The following is a 17,500-nucleotide window of genomic DNA, read 5'->3' on the forward strand; positions in this document are numbered from 1 at the left end:
CTTTCGCTTCTTTCTCTCGTTCTTTCTTTTTCTGTCTGTCTTTCTGTATGCCGCATTCTTCTCTCGCTCTATCGCTCTCTCTCCCTCCACATATCCGTGTATTTCTTTATCTCTCTTCCATGACTTCCATCACTTCAAGTAGTGGAAGGAAGAAAAAAAAAAACAGGAAGAGCAAGAGAAAATGACAGGGATTGAGGTGGAAATGGAGACAAGGAGAGGCAGTAATCTCTGTGGTTTGTGTGTGTGTGTGTGTGTGTGTGTGTGTGTGCTCCCTCAGTAAGAGGCAGGTAAATAGGCCTGCTGAATATTTGATGTCGAAGGGGACTAAACAGCCTCTTTTGTCCCCTCGCATGGGCTGTTTGTGAGACCGTTTCTTATCTGATTGATAGTGTGTGTGTGGTAAATTTCACCTCAGGTTTAAACTAATGGGTAGCTCACTCTTTTTTTTTTATTTATTTATTTTTTTTAACCAAGGCAAACTACTGAATCTGTCCCGCAAGTCGATTCGCTACAATTCCCTATGGCAGGTCAAAGTGTTGTTTCTTGATGTTGTGTGTTTTATATGAATCTTGCATTGCCACCAACAACATATGAGGAGCCCCTTCGTCTGCCCTCCACCTGCTTTGTTAAATATAAATAAGTCGCCCTCTGAAAAAAGTCACTCACAAATACACACACATTGTATTGCACAAAACATCAAGAATTACAAGAATTACACAAATAAACGCAAACTCGAAAAGGAAAATGCAAAAATAATTAGTGGAGAACGATGATGTTTCTTTCACCTGCACACATTCAAACGTAACAAATAAAACAGCAAAACATATGAATACATTTTTAAATGACTTAAAATAATGGCAACCAATAATAATAATAATAATAATAAAAAAAAAACGCTTGCTTCTTCCTTGCATTAGATAATAAACATTTTATAATTTAGTGCTGCTCCACTGATCAATGTAGACTGGCACTGTGTAAATGAAATGCAAACCCCCGTCTTCCTCAGATTTTTTTTTTTCCTCCAAATTAAGCAAAACATCGATGGCAGTACAAAAATCTGATGACTTCACTTCTTTGTGTTTTGCTGTAATCTTCTGGGGACGCACTGTGCAGCCCTTCATGACAATTTGAAAATGGGGGAAAAAAAATATATATAGATATATATATATATGTGCTCAAGCTTTTCCTCTCTACATATCTCTTTAAACACATTAAACATAAAGAATTGATTAAAAAAGAGAAAAAAAAAAAAGAAAACAAGACCCAGGCTCTTCCCTCTTTCTCCGTACTTGTCTGAAGAGCAGACAGGCACAATAAGAGCGCTCTTTCAGCACTGAGCTGTCACTATATAGAGCCATAATTATACTGATAACATACATACATAAATGCATTCAACCTCTCGCTCAGCACTGCGCACTGGCTGTGATTTCTTAATCCCCCCCCCCCCCCCCCCCCCCCCCCCCCCTCCCTTCTCCTCCTCCTCTCTGCACGCATGTCTTCTTTTTCTTTTCATTCCTCCCCCTTCCACTGCCATTATTTTTCATTCAGAGGCAGAGCGCAAGAAGAGAGAGAGAGAGAGAGAGGAAAGAGGAAAAAGATGAGAGAGGGAGAAAAGGAGATCAGAGAAGGGAAGAGTGGGAGAACAGGAGCAAAAGAGGAGGAATATGAGGGAGAAGGAGAGAGAGAGAGGGAGAGAGGGAGATATATGAGAATTTAAGAGACAGAGAGAGAGCGAGAAAAGGAAGGAAATCATCTGAGATCTTTTGGCACTTAAACTCTTTCACTTAATGGTACTCAGAGGGATTGACGGTCGGAGGGAGGGGGCAAGAAAAGAGGGGACAAAAGACTGATTAAATCATCACCGTCACATCATGCACTCAAATGGGGTCTGCTCTCCTCTTTCCTGCCTGTCACCGCGGGGTTTTCTCTTCCTCCGCCAGAATACGTCGACAAACCTGTGCCGCATTCCTCCATCCCGTCTTTCTCCACAGTCTAAATTTCCTTGTCTCGTCTTCCTCTTCCTCCTTCTGTCCTTCTTTGTTACACCTACCTCTTTCCATTTTAACCCCCCCCCCCTCTCTCTCTCTCTCTCTCTCTCTCTCTCTCCCCCTCAAAGACCTACCTTAGCATCTGATAAATGGATTTATAGACAGTGGTGAATACCACAGGCCACAATTAATGGAGTCATAGAATTAGAAAGACTTGAAGGGAGAGAGGGAAGGGAAGATAGAGGTATAAAAAGGTGGAGGCCATCCTTTGAATTATAAACCAGTTTCTGGGGGTCTCTCTAAAGGACGGGGGGTAATTTGATAATAAGATATAGTGATATGAGTAGACCAAGGCTTGATTAATAGATTCTGTCCACATATGCTCTTGTCCCGCTGCCTTTGTCTGATCTATGAGCCTTCCACGTCCATCAGCACTTAACAATAAAAACAAAAGAGAAGTTATTCAAAAGAGCTAGGTACTCATTCCTGCATTGTTTACTTGGTTTACGATTTATTCTCACCAGTTAGTATCTTTTTCGTATGAAGTTCAGCAACCGAAAATACAAAGACAACGGCGGAAATGGGCGGGGAGCATGAGGTCAGTGCCACGGTTTGAGTGAATACTCGTTTCTGATTGGCTGGAAGGTGCCTCCTCATACTGTGTCGTACATGCACAGTTTATGGTCGTCATAAAGTTACGAACCAACCTATTTAACCATAGAAACAAATAGTCTACATTAGCTGTTTGCCACCACACACTTTTAAAATGGGTCTGAGTGCTTCAAGAAATATTGTCGTTATTTTCCAGCAATGAACACCGGCATGGCGTCAGCACCAACTCTGAAAGAGATTAGGTATTTTTGCATAGATATGTGCCCCATCTTAGCCATTATGGCACATCCAAAATGTGTCCAATGCAGTGGCCCAAGTTTTGTTCCATGTCAGAGAGGGAGGGAGGCGTGGAGGATGAGGCAGAGGCAACGAGCGGGATGGGAAATAAAAGAGAAAGGGGGGAAAACGATCAGGTGGATCATAACTTTCATGTGACATCATGAAAGGAACGGTTAACTCAAAGGAAGGCATTGACTTTTTGTGAAATGAGCAGTTTTGACCTCTGAGTGTTTATTTAGATCTGCAGGTTTCATTAGCAAACCCCGAACACTTTGTTTTCTCACTCGCTCGCTCGCTCACGTTCTGCCCGTCTCCTGCTTTGACTCTCTGTACATGCCTGTGTGCCTGTCTCTTTGAATCCACTTCTATCTCTTGTACTAGTTCCCCCCCAAAACCCTCTGCCATCCCTGCACCCACCGCCCACCCAGCCCACCCCCTCTCCATTCTCTGTCAGGCTCTGTCGGTGTTTTATGGGTCCCTGTAGAACAGGGATCTTTTACAGGCCGGCTGGACTTTAGAAGCCCCTCGTTTAGCAGCATCCTGCCTTAATTAAAAACCCCTTTTGTGCTTTCTGCCTTTAACAATGAGAAAAGAGAAAGAGAAGAGGGGTGGGGGGTAGAGAAAGGTAGAGCAAGAAAGGAGGAGAGAGGGAGAGAGAGAAAGAGACAGAGGAACGGGGATAGAGAAAGCGCAGTGGGAGAGGGGGAGAGAGAGAAAACAAGTGAGAGAAAGAGAGATGGTAGTGAATAGGAAGTGATAGGAAGACAGGCAGATAGATTGTAAGGTAGACAAAGGGAGGGATGGAGAGATATGGACAGAGAGGAGATAGCTGTTAATTACAACTGCCATTAACAAGACACCAGTCAGCCTCCTCAGGGAGAGGAGAGGAGAGGAGGAGAGGAGGAGAGAGTGAAGGGAGAAAGGGGGCAGTAGATTAGAAAAAGGGAAAGAAAACAGAGACGGCAAGAAGAGAAGAGGAGATATTTACAGTAAAAAAAAAAAAAAGCCCCTCTTAGTATTGCAGGGCTTACTTTCTCTTTTCTTTAACTTGTGTGTTTGCATGTTTATATGTATGACTGTATGCCTCTCTGTTCATGACTCTGTATTTGTATGTGTGTGTGTGTGTGTGTGTGTGTGTGTATGTGTGTGTGTGAGGCTGTCTTTGGGATGATTGAGCAGCAGAGAGGCTGCTTACTGATTACCTTCATGTAGAACAAGCTGCTATTGACTGGAGAGTGACGGATGGCCGTCGGCCCTGAATGTGTATACGTCTATGTTTGTGTGTATGTGTGTGTGTGTGTGTGTGTGTGTGAGTGAGTGATACTAAAGATTCCCTTCTGCTACCTTTCTTAGCCATGGTTCCCCTGCAGAACCACGGCCTTTCTGTTGCTGTTGTCCTTGTGTCTCTGCATTTTCCTCCCTCTTCCTTTGTCTTTATCTCTATCATTCCTCTTGCGTTTTCTTCAAAAGCAATCATGCAGTAACAAAATGTGATGGATGAATTGTGCTTGTGAGTGTGTGTGTGTGTTTGTGTGTGGTTTGTAGAGCTTGAAACAGCTTAGATCCATCATAGAAAGCGGCAGTGAGGAAATACAACAGTGTTAAAGAACAAATGGTTGTTATTATCAGAATTAGCCCGCTTGCACCTAACAGCAGCCCTCATTTATCAGAACTAATGTATGCTGGCCAAGTTACAGTGTGTGTTGAAATTTCTCCAGATCAGGTGACCAGTATTGTTACCTGTATAAGTGTTTCCTTGGCTCGTTATGAAAGATATATGTCTCTTTTGTATGTTAGGTGTGATGTGAGTTTGACATTAGAGCTATAATGATAGATATAAAGTCAACCTAGCTTTTTCACAGCACAAAAACATTGAATACTCAGAAACCAAAAATTTATTTAATATTGCTTTAAATGTGCACTATGCATAATTGCTAATGATTTGATGCGAATGAGGATGCTTTCAACTCAGTGTAAAAAAAATCATGGAATGAGAATGTAATTAATCATCATGAAGGCTCAGCTGTGCTTATTCCATGTTTCCTGTTAGTTGAGTCTAAGCGGTCCTTTCATAAACTGACCCTCGACCATTTTGCTCAGTGCATGTTTTTTCTCCTTTTTTTCCAATGCTCCCTTTCCTCCTTTCCCTTTCTATGTAATCCACTTTTCTACTATATTGACCGTCTTTTTAATTCCTCTTTCCATCCCTTTCTTTTTCCTTTCTCCTCTTCTCTCACTCCTTCAGGCTTCTCTGCAGAATGTCCAGTAAGGAGCGCCACCTTGAGTCCAATTGTCCGTCCTCTTATATAAAAACTGAGCCGTCTAGTCCTGCCTCCCTGACTGACAGCCTAAACCACCACTCCCCCGGTGGCTCCAGTGACGCCTCGGGCTCCTATTCATCCACCATGAACGGTCACCCCAACGGCTTAGACTCCCCAAGCCTCTACGGCTCCAACGCCGGGCCCCTGGGTCCCGCCGGCGGCCCTGGATCAAAGCGTTATGAGGACTGTTCGTCGACTATTGGGGAAGATTCACAGATTAAGTGCGAGTACATGTTGAATTCGATGCCCAAGAGGCTGTGCCTGGTGTGTGGGGACATTGCGTCAGGGTACCACTATGGCGTGGCATCCTGCGAGGCCTGCAAGGCTTTCTTCAAACGCACCATCCAAGGTTGGCTTCCGTTCGAGTTTTGTCTCTGCTCTTTGTCTGTCTGTATTTCTGTCTCAAGTACACTATCATAAGGTGATTTTCACCTCATGTCTCTCTGTTTGTCTCTTTCTGTCTGTGACTCCTCCTTCATCTCTTCCAAATGGACATTATAATGCCTTCCACTCTGCCTAATGCAGGATTTGTGCTTCAGTGTTCATTTAGGCTCTGTCCACATTAAGCAGGATCAATTTGAAAACAGTGTATTTGTGTCATTTTCTTTCTAGCCCACAGTACGCTGTTTTCAAAAAGTTTCCTGTCTACACTGATACACTCAACCAGACATAAACACAATGATATCTAATCTATCAGGCATGCATATTCCCTTAACCTCTGACCAAATTCTGCCATTCCCAGAAGTGTTGTTATAGCTGTGTTAATGCATTGGGTAGCAGCAGTATCTTAGTCCAGTTCACAAAGCACCAGTAGGATTTCAAAATTAAGATACGCAGTGGATAAAAGCAGTCCAGACTGCTCTAACCGGACAGAAAATGATCTTGTACTTCTTTTAAAAGTAGTATTAGTACCAAGTACAAGTCACTCTGGATGCCAGCTCCCACCTGAATGTGACCACATGAGAGTCAGATGTAAGCATCTTCAAAATTCTTCATTTTCATCCACTCTGGAGGGTTTATCCAAAACACCCATTTATGGTGGTTGAATATACTGTGTTAGTGTGGATGGATTGCCAAAATGGAGACAAAAAATGTAGACCTAGCCTTATACCAGTATTTATAGCAAAATGTAGCCATTCTACCCACCCAAAATGTCATGTCAGTCTTTAAAGTCATGCTCCTAACTTTAAATAATGACAAAAATGAATTGTCGTAAACAATAACATAAATGTTTTACATAGTGACAGCCGCAAACCATACCTATACCCATAAACTGCATGTTTACATTTATTATTGTAATTGAATTCTTATTGTAATGCGTCTCTGAACCGGTGAATGTATGACAAAAGGGTACAAAGAGGGGTGAGAGATGGGAGGTCAGAGGTTAAGGGTGAAGTTCGAGTGTCCCTCATGTTAAGTTGAATGCGGTCCTTTGATTAGAGGGCATGACCCTTCACAAAAACACTGCATACTTCCAGCCTGAAGCACAATTTCTGCATCTTTTTTGCACTCAATACTGTAATTCCAACAAAATACACGCAAAAACATAACACACATACATTTGAACCATGAGACTGGGCTCTTCCTTTTTGGATAATTTTTGGTCAAAGCTTATTCTTCAAAAGATAGTTGAAAACAGGTCGAGGCCGAAGAGAAAAATGACAAAAATGGCAGGCCGGGTGTGGTATCAGAGCGTTGTGGTTATAAGTGCCTTAGCTGGCTGAGCCACCAGGACAGCCAACATATTGTACTTTATCCCTGTCCATCTCCTCTGTTTCTCTTTCTGTCATGTACACACACAAACATCCAATCCCTCACACACATTCGCACCGAGCGCCAGACAAACCCCTTTCACCGTGAACCCTGACCTCTTCTTGGTCAACAGCACAGAGTAATTTCCAGGTAGTGTTTGCATCCCTGGATCTAGCTGCTAATGCTCCACAGGAAGGGTGTTAACTATAAGCCTGTCGTCTAGGTGATAACCTAGTGTCAGACTCGGGTCAGAGGTCGTGCCTCCGGGTCAGGAGTTCAGGTCAGGGGGTAGAGGAGAGAGGGGATAGAGCAGTAATCCACATGATGAGAAAAGTACCAGGAATTAAGCTCAGTAATCCTTCACTCATCTCTTGTTCGGAATAGTGCTTGTCCAGGGAATGCACAGGTATTTGGACTATGCTCTCTAGTTTCTGTGGGCATTTAGTGTACACTCCATTCTTAGCTTGATTACCACGGGACGTTGTGTTTACCCCCGTTTATGCAGGACAAGGCAATCAGGCAGACACCCAGTTAGCCATGCAGCAAGGCAGTAAATTAGTCAGTCAGCGAGTCACTCATTCAGCCAGCCAGTGTATCGATTAGCCAGCCATCCAGGCTTTACACAGATCATGGCATATCAGGAATATTGTGGAAATTTGCGATGTAGTTCAGGCAAAAGAAATCAGTAATAATGTTGAATGTCCTCAGGAAGTCAAAGAATATGAGGCAATTTTAAAAACGTAGGAATTTTACTTTTTTTTTTTTTCTATTGATTGCATTAAGGGGTCGTTTTCAGCTGTTTTTCTCTGACTGTTATAGAAAGTCCGTCAGTCATGATCCTGACTTTGACACACACGACCTCAACCTCTAACTCATTTGTCATTTGCGCTGTGTCTAATACCAGTTGGCCAATTCTCTATTGCACATGTCACATTTCATTTCAAGGGCCTGTTAAGGGTCAAATAGGTGAGGGCAGAGTTGCAGATTATATACAAGAGTAAACCTATGGATGGCATGCCATGTTTACACCAGAATCTCTTTGGAGGATGACCTTGAATAGATTTAGTAATCCTCAGCCCCCCCACCCACGCACACCCCACCTACCCACCAACCACTACTTTTCTGTTTGGCCTTCAATTTCATAAACACAGTGACAGGAGGACATGTTCAGACAAAATCCTTCACAGAAATCAGACTATTTGCATTTCTCTCTTTTCCTGTAGTGGATATGTCACGCAAGGGGGGCCATAGTTATGGATTATGGATTAAGACTTTGGCAAACCTCGCCATAGGACGGCACATTATCTCAAAAAATACACAAGTCTAGTGAATCTAACATGAGCACACAATGCTGAAACTGGACCCTGCAGCTGAAAGGAAAGGGGAATACCACTCATTTTAAAAATTTAACATCATCAACCACAATCCAGCTGCTGCCTTGAGTTGCATAACTGTTATATAATGAGACAAACTAAAAAAAAAAAAAAAAAAAAAGCCCCCCCCCCAAAAAAACAATAAATAATAAAACAAACAAACAAGAAATGACCCTTTCTCAATTTAGTGATAACAAAAGCGACTTCCCAAGCTTAAATTATAACTTATTACAGAAATGAATGGAACAATTACAATAATTGAAGATTAGCACTACATCTATGATCAGAATTTAGAGTACAATGTAATGTAATTATGCAAACAAATCTCTTTTCACCGGTTTTTGTGCTGTAATCACAATGTTGGCGATGGAGAGTCTTGATGCTCGCGTTTCTGTTTGTTCAGATGCAGGCTGAGCAGACTTGGACTCACTGGAACAAATGGGTCATGACATTATCTTTGGCCCTCACACACGCCAAAAACTGCCACAGACAGGCCTGAGTGTGTGTTTGTGCTCATCCATGTATATGAGCACAGGTTTATGTATGTGTGCGAGTGTATGTGTGTGTGTGTGTGTGTGTGTGTGTGTATCTTGGCTGGAATGCAGGGCCAGCCTCAGATGGGCAGCGGCAGACATATTGGTATGTTTCAACCCATTAGCCAATAAAACCGCAGGTAATCACCAAAAAAACACCTCCAGCTGGACAGGGAGGAGAGGAGAGGAGAGGAAAGGAGAAGAAAGGTGAGGAGAGGAGAGGAGAAGAGAGGAGAAGAGAGGTACACCAACAGTGGAGCAACAATAAGACAGAGAGTGACAGAAAGAGAAGAAAAGGGGGAGGGTGGATAGGGCACCTGGATGTAAGAAAGGAATTATTGGTGTGTGTGTGTGTGTGTGTGTGTGTCGCAGCATGGAGGAAGTGGCTCTGGCAGCTGCTGTTGCCGTGGCGTCAGTCCAGCGACACCTGACAACCTGCATCTATCACTCCCTTATTGAGAGAGAGGGATAAAGGGGAGCGGGGAGGAAGGAGAGAGAGGAGTCGGGTGGGAGGTAAAGTGTGGGGGAGAGAGAAAGAAGAAGGGGGGATGAAAGAGAGCGGAGGGGGAAAAAGAGAAATGGACTCGAGTCGGAACAAGAGAGGAAAGTGACAGAAAAGGGGGGAGGGAGGTGGAGAGCAAAGGAAAGAGTGAAAGTGACGTAAGGTAAGGCTGGTAGGTGGGAGGATTAAAGCAAGGCAGTCTACGTGAGAGTGCTGTTAGAGAGGATGGAAAAAGAAAATAAAGGGGCATTTCACGCCATTTTCTTATTCCACGTTATCACACATTAGGACAAATAACCAAATATTTGACAAATACACATAAACAAATAAATGCATGTTAGAAAATATTTTGAGACAAGACAAAGACGGAGATGAAAAGGAAGGAAGGATGAAGGAGCAGAGGGAGAAATGTGCTCTGTTGTAAGGCTAGTGCAAACCTCAGACCACACACACACACACACACACACACACACACCTACACATTGTGGTAGTACACAGTCCACACAATGGTGGACAATTGTCATGCAGCAGGTGGACACACACACATCTCTCCAAGGAGATTGCAGGGGATTTGAGACCCTCATATATCCCCCTCACGCACACTCACAATCTCTCTCTCTCTCTCTCTCTCTCTCTCTCTCTCTCTCTCTCTCTCTCTCTCTCTCTCACACACACACACACACACACACCCACACACGTTATACATAGGAGCCTCTAAGACCCTCTCTGCTCCAATACCACCTCAGTATACGCTAATACATTGTAACACACACACACACACACACACACACACACACACACAGAAGAACAAGACTCTATGAATCCGTCCTTTTCGACGTGCCCCGTACATGTACACACACCGACACTGTTCATGACATTCTCATAGAAACCTTTCTGCTCTAATCCCACCCCGACCCAGCTCCAAAGGCCAATCTGTACGTCTATCACTGTGCATACAAACAACACACACACACACACACCGCCACAGAGACACATTCACACAGGTTGCACAGGCCCCGCGTGACAGCCTCACACGGGCGCATCTGCTGCAAGCCCACCCAAAACATCTCTCTGCATTGGAAAATGTGCATCGATCACTGTCCATACAAATCTGCCAGCGCCACAGACAGCAGCGCTTCCAGCTGAGTTATTTACTCGTGAATGCACTCAAATTAACTAATGTTGTTATTTCTGGCGGGGAAGTTACTTTTAGCAAGGGCATCTTTTCTATTATACATCTTTACATGTTATTAATGCCCACTGGTGTTTATGAGTACAAGTAATTTCAGTGCTCATGTCTGTCTGCTCCCCTTATAGCACCAAGCATATTTTTTCTATACTATTATTCTTATTTTTATTATTTTAGCTATTTGGATATTTATTAAGTGTTATGTTCTGGGTGGGGATTAACACATTTAGCCTAGTTGACCCCATTTTCCTAAGGCCCTATGGATCCAAGGTCCTATGTTCCCAGACTTGATGTACAGTGCCATCAATATAATTTTTTCAAACTCAAAAAAGCCCCAGGTTCCCTCAATCCCATGTTTTCTCAGTGTAAAAAGAACAGGAATCCACAACCCCTGTGTTTCTTACCCATAAAAAGAATATTGCTCGGATACTGTCCTTGTACCTGCAAACAAAACAGCACAATCAGGTACTTCAGAGCATATTATCTGTTTGAAAATGGTGTTTAAAAAATACATTTAAGGAAACTCAGATCCTAATAGGACCTTGGGAACAACAGGCTCTGGGATCCTAACACTCGTTACACTCCTGTTACGAGCCCTGTCAGTGTCAGGACAGTTACCCACTTAGCAATGCTAGCTTATTTAGCCATTGCACAAACAAATAAGCCCTATTACTGACATTTAGAGGTGCTAATTCTGTGTCATTTAGCACGTTTAGCTTTCACGCTAGCAAGCCGCCCCTCTTAATTGCCAAATCTATCTGCTTCTCCTGTACCATCACCATGTAAAGCTGAGGGTTTAAGCCAACTAGTCCCATTAGTAATGTCCATCAAGTTACCAGGATCCCCGGCAGTGTTCAGCACATTTAGACTTTGCGCTGGATAACAAGGCCCATTAATGACCCTCTTGTTACCCATTAAGAAGTGTTTGTGCATTTAGCCTTTTCCCTTGCTAACTACCCCCCTTAATCAGTCCAGTAATGAGAAAACATCCTCAACACAGCAGCAGTCAATAGTAATCACTGTTTACTCTGTTTCACCGGGAGATGCATTGGCGTGCTGCATGGGGCACTTCCTACTGTAGATGAGAGGGAAAAGGGAGGGAGGAAAAGACAGAGATGAAGTGCAAAAGATGTGTTAGGTGCACGCGCGTGTCATATTCAGAGGCATTAAAACGAGTCAAGGCACCACGTGCGTCTGTGCTTCAACAGCTTTACCTGGCTGGAGATGCTGCAGCAATAAGAAACTGCGCTTTTATTTTGAATTGGGTGAAATGGGAACACAATGTGGAGGGGATGAGGGGAATTGGAAAACGAGTGAATGACCAAGTGAAGGGGCAGCACAGTGCAACGGAGAGGGTAGAAGAGGGAGCAGGAGGTGGATAGGTGGGAAAAAAAAAAAGATGGGTGTAAGATGGTGAAATATAGATGGTAGGAAAATAGAAAGGTGGGGAAGGGCAATGTGGCAATGGGATAAAGAAGTGGAGAGAAAAAAGGATGGCAGAAAGAGGGTGAAAAACCACAGCAGGCAAAAAAAAATAAATAAATAAATAAAGCCTAAAGCTGAAGCAGTTGGAGCCTCTCAAGCTGTGCGGTCAGTGTTGTGTCGCTGGCCAGAGTTGTGAAGTTAATAGACTTACTTTACAAACTTAACCTCAGCTCTGCAGTCGAGTGCAAGGATGAGTGTAGCCTATAGGAGCCCGGTCATGCAAATCACCCTCTGTGGCCAGGACACACCAAGAGTACACGGTCACAAATATACACTTACACACACACACACACGCACATTCTGTTTCTCAAAGAGACATTAGTTTGAAGACACATACCATACGATACCATACCACATTTATTTATATAGCACATTTAAATACAAACAGAGTTGTGCCAAAGTGCTTTACAATAGATTATAAACATAAATCAATCAAAAAACATATATACAACATACCCAGTGCCACATAAAACATCAAATGCTCAAGCTGAAGATGGAAAAGCCAAAGTGTAGAAATGAGCCTTGAGGCGTGTTTTAAACACCTGAAGGGTAGGGGCACACACACTCAAATGGGGCATCATTTTTCTCTCAATGCCATAGGAAAGCACTATTTACCTTTTGTCTGTTATTACTCTTTTATTTGTCTATCTGTGTATGTGTCTTTCTTTTTTTTGTCACAGTTTCTTCCCTGTTCTATTTCTCTCTCAGCATCTCAGTCTTTCTCAATTTGTTGTTTTTGCCAAACCTGACAGTTCCCTATATCAGTTTTCTAAACAAAAATGATCATTTCAAGAGGCTTTTGGTAAATGCTGCATAATTACAGTCCAAACATGCAAAAAAAAAAACCCATACACACAGATATACACACACCCACACACACACAGCGAAAAACACCAACTCAGATCTACAAAACAGCAGATTGGCTGGCCAGGGTCGGTAAACATGTTGTGGGCTTAATGATTGGTCTGCTCCCGGTCGCTATGCCAACAAGAGGCCATCTTCGGGTCAGATGTCAAACACGGAGTTCAACTCCAGACCATCTGAGCCACAGACACACAGACACACATGCCAGCACACCAGCCTGAAATCTCCCAAATGAGGCTGCGTTTGTCAACATATACCGCTGCATTCTCAAGTGTGTCGTGTGTGTGTCATGTGTGTGTGTGTGTGTGTGTGTGTGTGCGGTTTAAGAGCTCAGTTGGTTGATTAATCAGATCAGTTGTCCTTTCCTGCTGTCCACCGGAAGAGCAGAAGGGGACACAGACACACACACTCACACACACACACACACACACATGCGTGCACATAAAGTACAGCAGTGTGAGGCAACTGAGTCCATTCCCTCCCTCCCTCCCACTCTGAATTTCTCTCTCCTATCTCATTACATGTGTTTCTCTTTCTCTCTCTCTCTCGCTCTTTATTCCTCCAAATTTCTGCCTTCTGTCTGTCCATCTGCTTGTCTTAAATCGAACCTTTCTTCACATTTTTTCTCCCCATGTCCACAACGAGTAAACCTGCCCGTTCCTTTGTCTGTCTGCCGGCAGTGTTTGTAGATCTGTCTATCTGAAATGAAACTTCTCTATCTGTGTTCCTCCCAACATGCCTTGCCACAGGCAACATCGAGTACAGCTGTCCGGCCACCAATGAGTGTGAGATCACCAAGAGAAGACGCAAGTCCTGCCAGGCCTGCCGCTTCATGAAGTGTCTGACTGTGGGGATGATGAGGGAAGGTAAGGAAAACAGGCCTTATTTGTTTCCTCCTCTGTTGCAGGTATTATCACACACACACAAAAAAAAAAAACATCAACTGTGAGATAAAAGTATATAAGTCAGCAAGACCATCGCCAGGAGGATTGGTGGCCTCCATCAGCCTCTACACTTTACATTTTATAGTTTTGTGTTTGTTTTTTTTTGTTTTTTGTTTTTTTTTTGTGAAAAGCTGCTCAACTGTAGCCCCATTCTCTGATTTCGTTTTGGTTGGTCACTTAAGGAAACAAAGTCTTTGCACTGCTGGGTTCATACCATTTAAAACAGAGGAGGCAGCCACAGGTGTTTACAGAAAATATACAGCAGGTGATTGGATCAGCTAAATGGGATCACTCATTACCTAAATTGACCAATCAGATAAACAAACCATATGACGTGGCTTGAGCACGCCAGAGCTAAACAAACAGCAGCAGTTGTGATGATGAAAGCGAGCATATAGCTATCGTCTTGGCGTGTTGGTACACAGTTTTTACCGTTTTTGTAAGACAAATACACTATTAAAAGGCATTTTATACCTTCAACAGTGGCTATTGCTATTTCCGTCAAAGGACGCTGATCGGGTCAGTGACGGCGTAGTTGAGGCAAGATGTGCTGGATTTGCGAGTCAAATGAAAAGGAGCTTGAGATCAGCAGTTGTGTGAGGTTAGCTCTAATTGCTTTATGACACAAAGATTACTTTACAGCACAAAATTGAAAGATAGTTACTGTTCTTACAGCACAACCAGAGCTAAAGCTTTCAGAGGTTTGTTTTTTTTTTCTAAAGAAATAAACATATTGATGCCAGGGAGGAGTTGGAAACTCTACCAATAATACCACTGGCATGAGATAGAGGCTACTAATCATCTTGACTATGGTCTTACTGGTTTATGGTAATAATACAAAAGTATCTCACTTAAGCAGCATGTTTATATTTAACATTGTTACACATACAACATCTAGAAAGGTTTGAATTCTGTTTTATTGATTTATTTATTTATTTATTTATTTTTTACGTTGTCCAGTTGCCTCTTCCACTTTCATGCCCATGTTTTCTTTCTTTCAAAACATGTGGTGTCTCTCTCAGTGTCTCTCCATCTCCGTTTCTCCATAACATAAAATTCACCTTTGCTGTTTGTCTGTCTGCTGCTCACTGTCTTTCTTGCCACGTTCCTGTCTGCCTGCCTCTCGATTCCCTTTCATACTCATCCACTGGATCTCACACATCCACATGCACACAAAATGGATTGTGTAGGCATGTGCTTGAACACACGTGTGCACACACACTTTAAGAGACAAACTCAACCGGTAAGAGGTAAAGATAAGGAAATACAAGACAACATCAGTATTCTTTCATTTGGCCATTTTGTTGTTTCTGCCTGAGGAGGCAGTCCTTGAGGAAAGATAAAAAAAAAAAAAAAAAAGAAAAGAAAAGAAAAAAACAGAAGTACCATCTGCCCCCACACCACTTTGGTTAAATACACTCACTCTTTCATTTCACACTCCCTCACTTTCTCTGCCCCTCTCTCTCTCTCTCGTCTGCCCACCTCTGACCTTTATACTCCCACTGCACTTCCCACGATGAAAGCAGGGGGAGGAGGAGGGAGTGATGAAGAGGAGGACAGAGAGAGAGAGAGACTAAGTAAGAGGGAGGGATAGTGGGATAGAGGGGGTGGGAAAGAAGAGGAGGAAGGTGATGGAGAAGGAGGGAGAAAGGTGGGGGAAGGGGTGGAGGAGATTGATTTATAGGAGCAGAGCAGGGGGAAGACCAGGGGATGAGAGGCAGGGAGGGAGGGGGAATGAAGCAGAAAGTGTGTGTGTGAGTGTGTGTGCGTGTGTGTGTGAGTGAGGGAGAGAGAGAGAGAGAGAGAGAGGAGGGTCAAGGTTGTAATTGATGGGAGACTTGGCCTACGCCCCCTTCCTTACAATGGTCAGGGAGCACGCCTCTGCCTACATCTGCCAGCCCTCCCCGCATCCATTCCTGTCTTCATCTCTCCCCGCAGTTTCCCCCCCCCCTTCATGGTGTTGTATTGTTTGTGTTGCTTTTCTTTTGTCTTTTATCCGTTCATCGATTCAGCCTGCCATCCAGTCATTCCTCTCTTCATCCTGCCAACACCACGATATAGATGTTTCCTTATCACCACAGTGACGACTTTCATAAGATCAGGATTCCCCAGGAAAAACAGGGGAGAGTTCCTTGTCCATATAAAAAAAAAAAAAAAAAAATAGGGAAAGCCACACACTCTTCTCACCTGACTTTTAATCATGAGCTACAAACTCTTCATCGAGGTGCTCTTCCAAGGCCTAAAAATATTCTTTCTCTCTGCATTTTTAATGTCGCTCTAAAGGTGTCAACACTTTGGTTTCTACGACAGCTGGGCTCGCTGTAAAATATATTTGTGTATTTTCCTGTGAAGTGACCCATATATAAAATTCCCTCGTCTTCCATCACTCTCTCAGAGAATTTATCAAGTCCTCTGACTTCCCCTGTCTGGAAAGGGCCTGGTAAATTCATGATTTCATATTTTATACGCATAAATACAAGTGTAGTAGTTGAGGTGAGTGCACACAAAAGCAGACAGAAATGTGTTTTATAGAGAAGATGTTTGCTGTGAGCACGTAAAAAACACAAGAGCTAAAGAGTTCAGGATTTCACAAAGTCTCTATAGCAGGATCTAATTCTTTCTTATTGTACCATAGGTCTCTCTCTCTCTCTCTCTCTCTCTCTCCTCCCTCCAGCTTTAGCCATCAGGTGAAACTCACTCTGACATTCTCTTTCGCAGCCTCAGAGCTTGCCCCCTTCCCTACAGATACTCAAAGACACACACACACACACACACACACACACACACACACACACACACAAGCACAAGCCTCACAGTTATCTGGGGGCCCATCGTTGCCCAAGTTTCACCTCACTCCAAAACCATGTTCATCTCTCCCTCTCTCTCTCTCTCTCTCTCTCACACACACACACACACACACACACACACACTCAACAAGCTGCTGTCACTGCATTTGTTCTCCCTGTCGATCTGACACAGGCAGAACCTACATGTCATCTCTGTATATTTAATATTGACAAACACTGGCAAAATCTGGCAACATATCTCAAAGACTTATTTCTTTTTTTAGTCAGTGTGTTTATTGTTGTTATTATTTTAAAGGTTTAATTGTTTTGCAAAGAGTGAGGTTGACATGTTGTGAGCTAGATCTGCACTTACAGTGTGCTGATAATGTAATGTGCGTGAACACACTTTACAGAATGCTTTTGAAATCAAAATATGTAAACATTCTTATAATTTTACAGTGGAGTTGAGTGTGTGTGTGTGTGTGTGTGTGTGTGTGTGTGTGTGTGTGTGTGTAGATATGCTGCGTGTGTGAGGTGTCGTGCTCTCTCCTGTGCAGGCAAACGAATTGCAGCCTTTTGTTGCCACCATGTCCCTGCTCTAGAACATATACATCACACACACACACACACACACACACACACTCACGCTCTCTCCCACACACAGGCCCACACACATACATCAACATGACAGACCACAACCACCCCATTTGTTGTGCTGGGTGTGAATTTAATACTGGGGGTCCCGCTCTACATATGAATAAGGGTCATTTGGAAAATTGATACATCCATTTTTGTATTTTTCCTCATTTCCCTTTTTCTTTTTTCACCTCATGGGAAACTGAATTTGAAAAAGATCAACAGCTATAAAAAGG

General features: G+C 43.2%; 1 protein-coding gene across 3 annotated transcripts in view; it reads left to right on the forward strand.

The window, feature by feature from the left end:
• esrrga (estrogen-related receptor gamma a) overlaps positions 1-17,500 on the forward strand; it is a 107,892-nt gene that overhangs the window by 27,563 nt on the left and 62,829 nt on the right. For all 3 annotated transcript variants that reach the window (XM_030080215.1, XM_030080203.1, XM_030080211.1), the window contains exons 3-4: positions 5,125-5,549; positions 13,648-13,764. In XM_030080215.1, the coding sequence (XP_029936075.1) occupies positions 5,125-5,549; positions 13,648-13,764 (542 nt within the window). The remainder of the gene's footprint in view (positions 1-5,124; positions 5,550-13,647; positions 13,765-17,500) is intronic.

The sequence above is a fragment of the Myripristis murdjan genome, chromosome 3 (assembly GCF_902150065.1).
Source record: "Myripristis murdjan chromosome 3, fMyrMur1.1, whole genome shotgun sequence".
Lineage (NCBI taxonomy): Eukaryota > Metazoa > Chordata > Actinopteri > Holocentriformes > Holocentridae > Myripristis > Myripristis murdjan.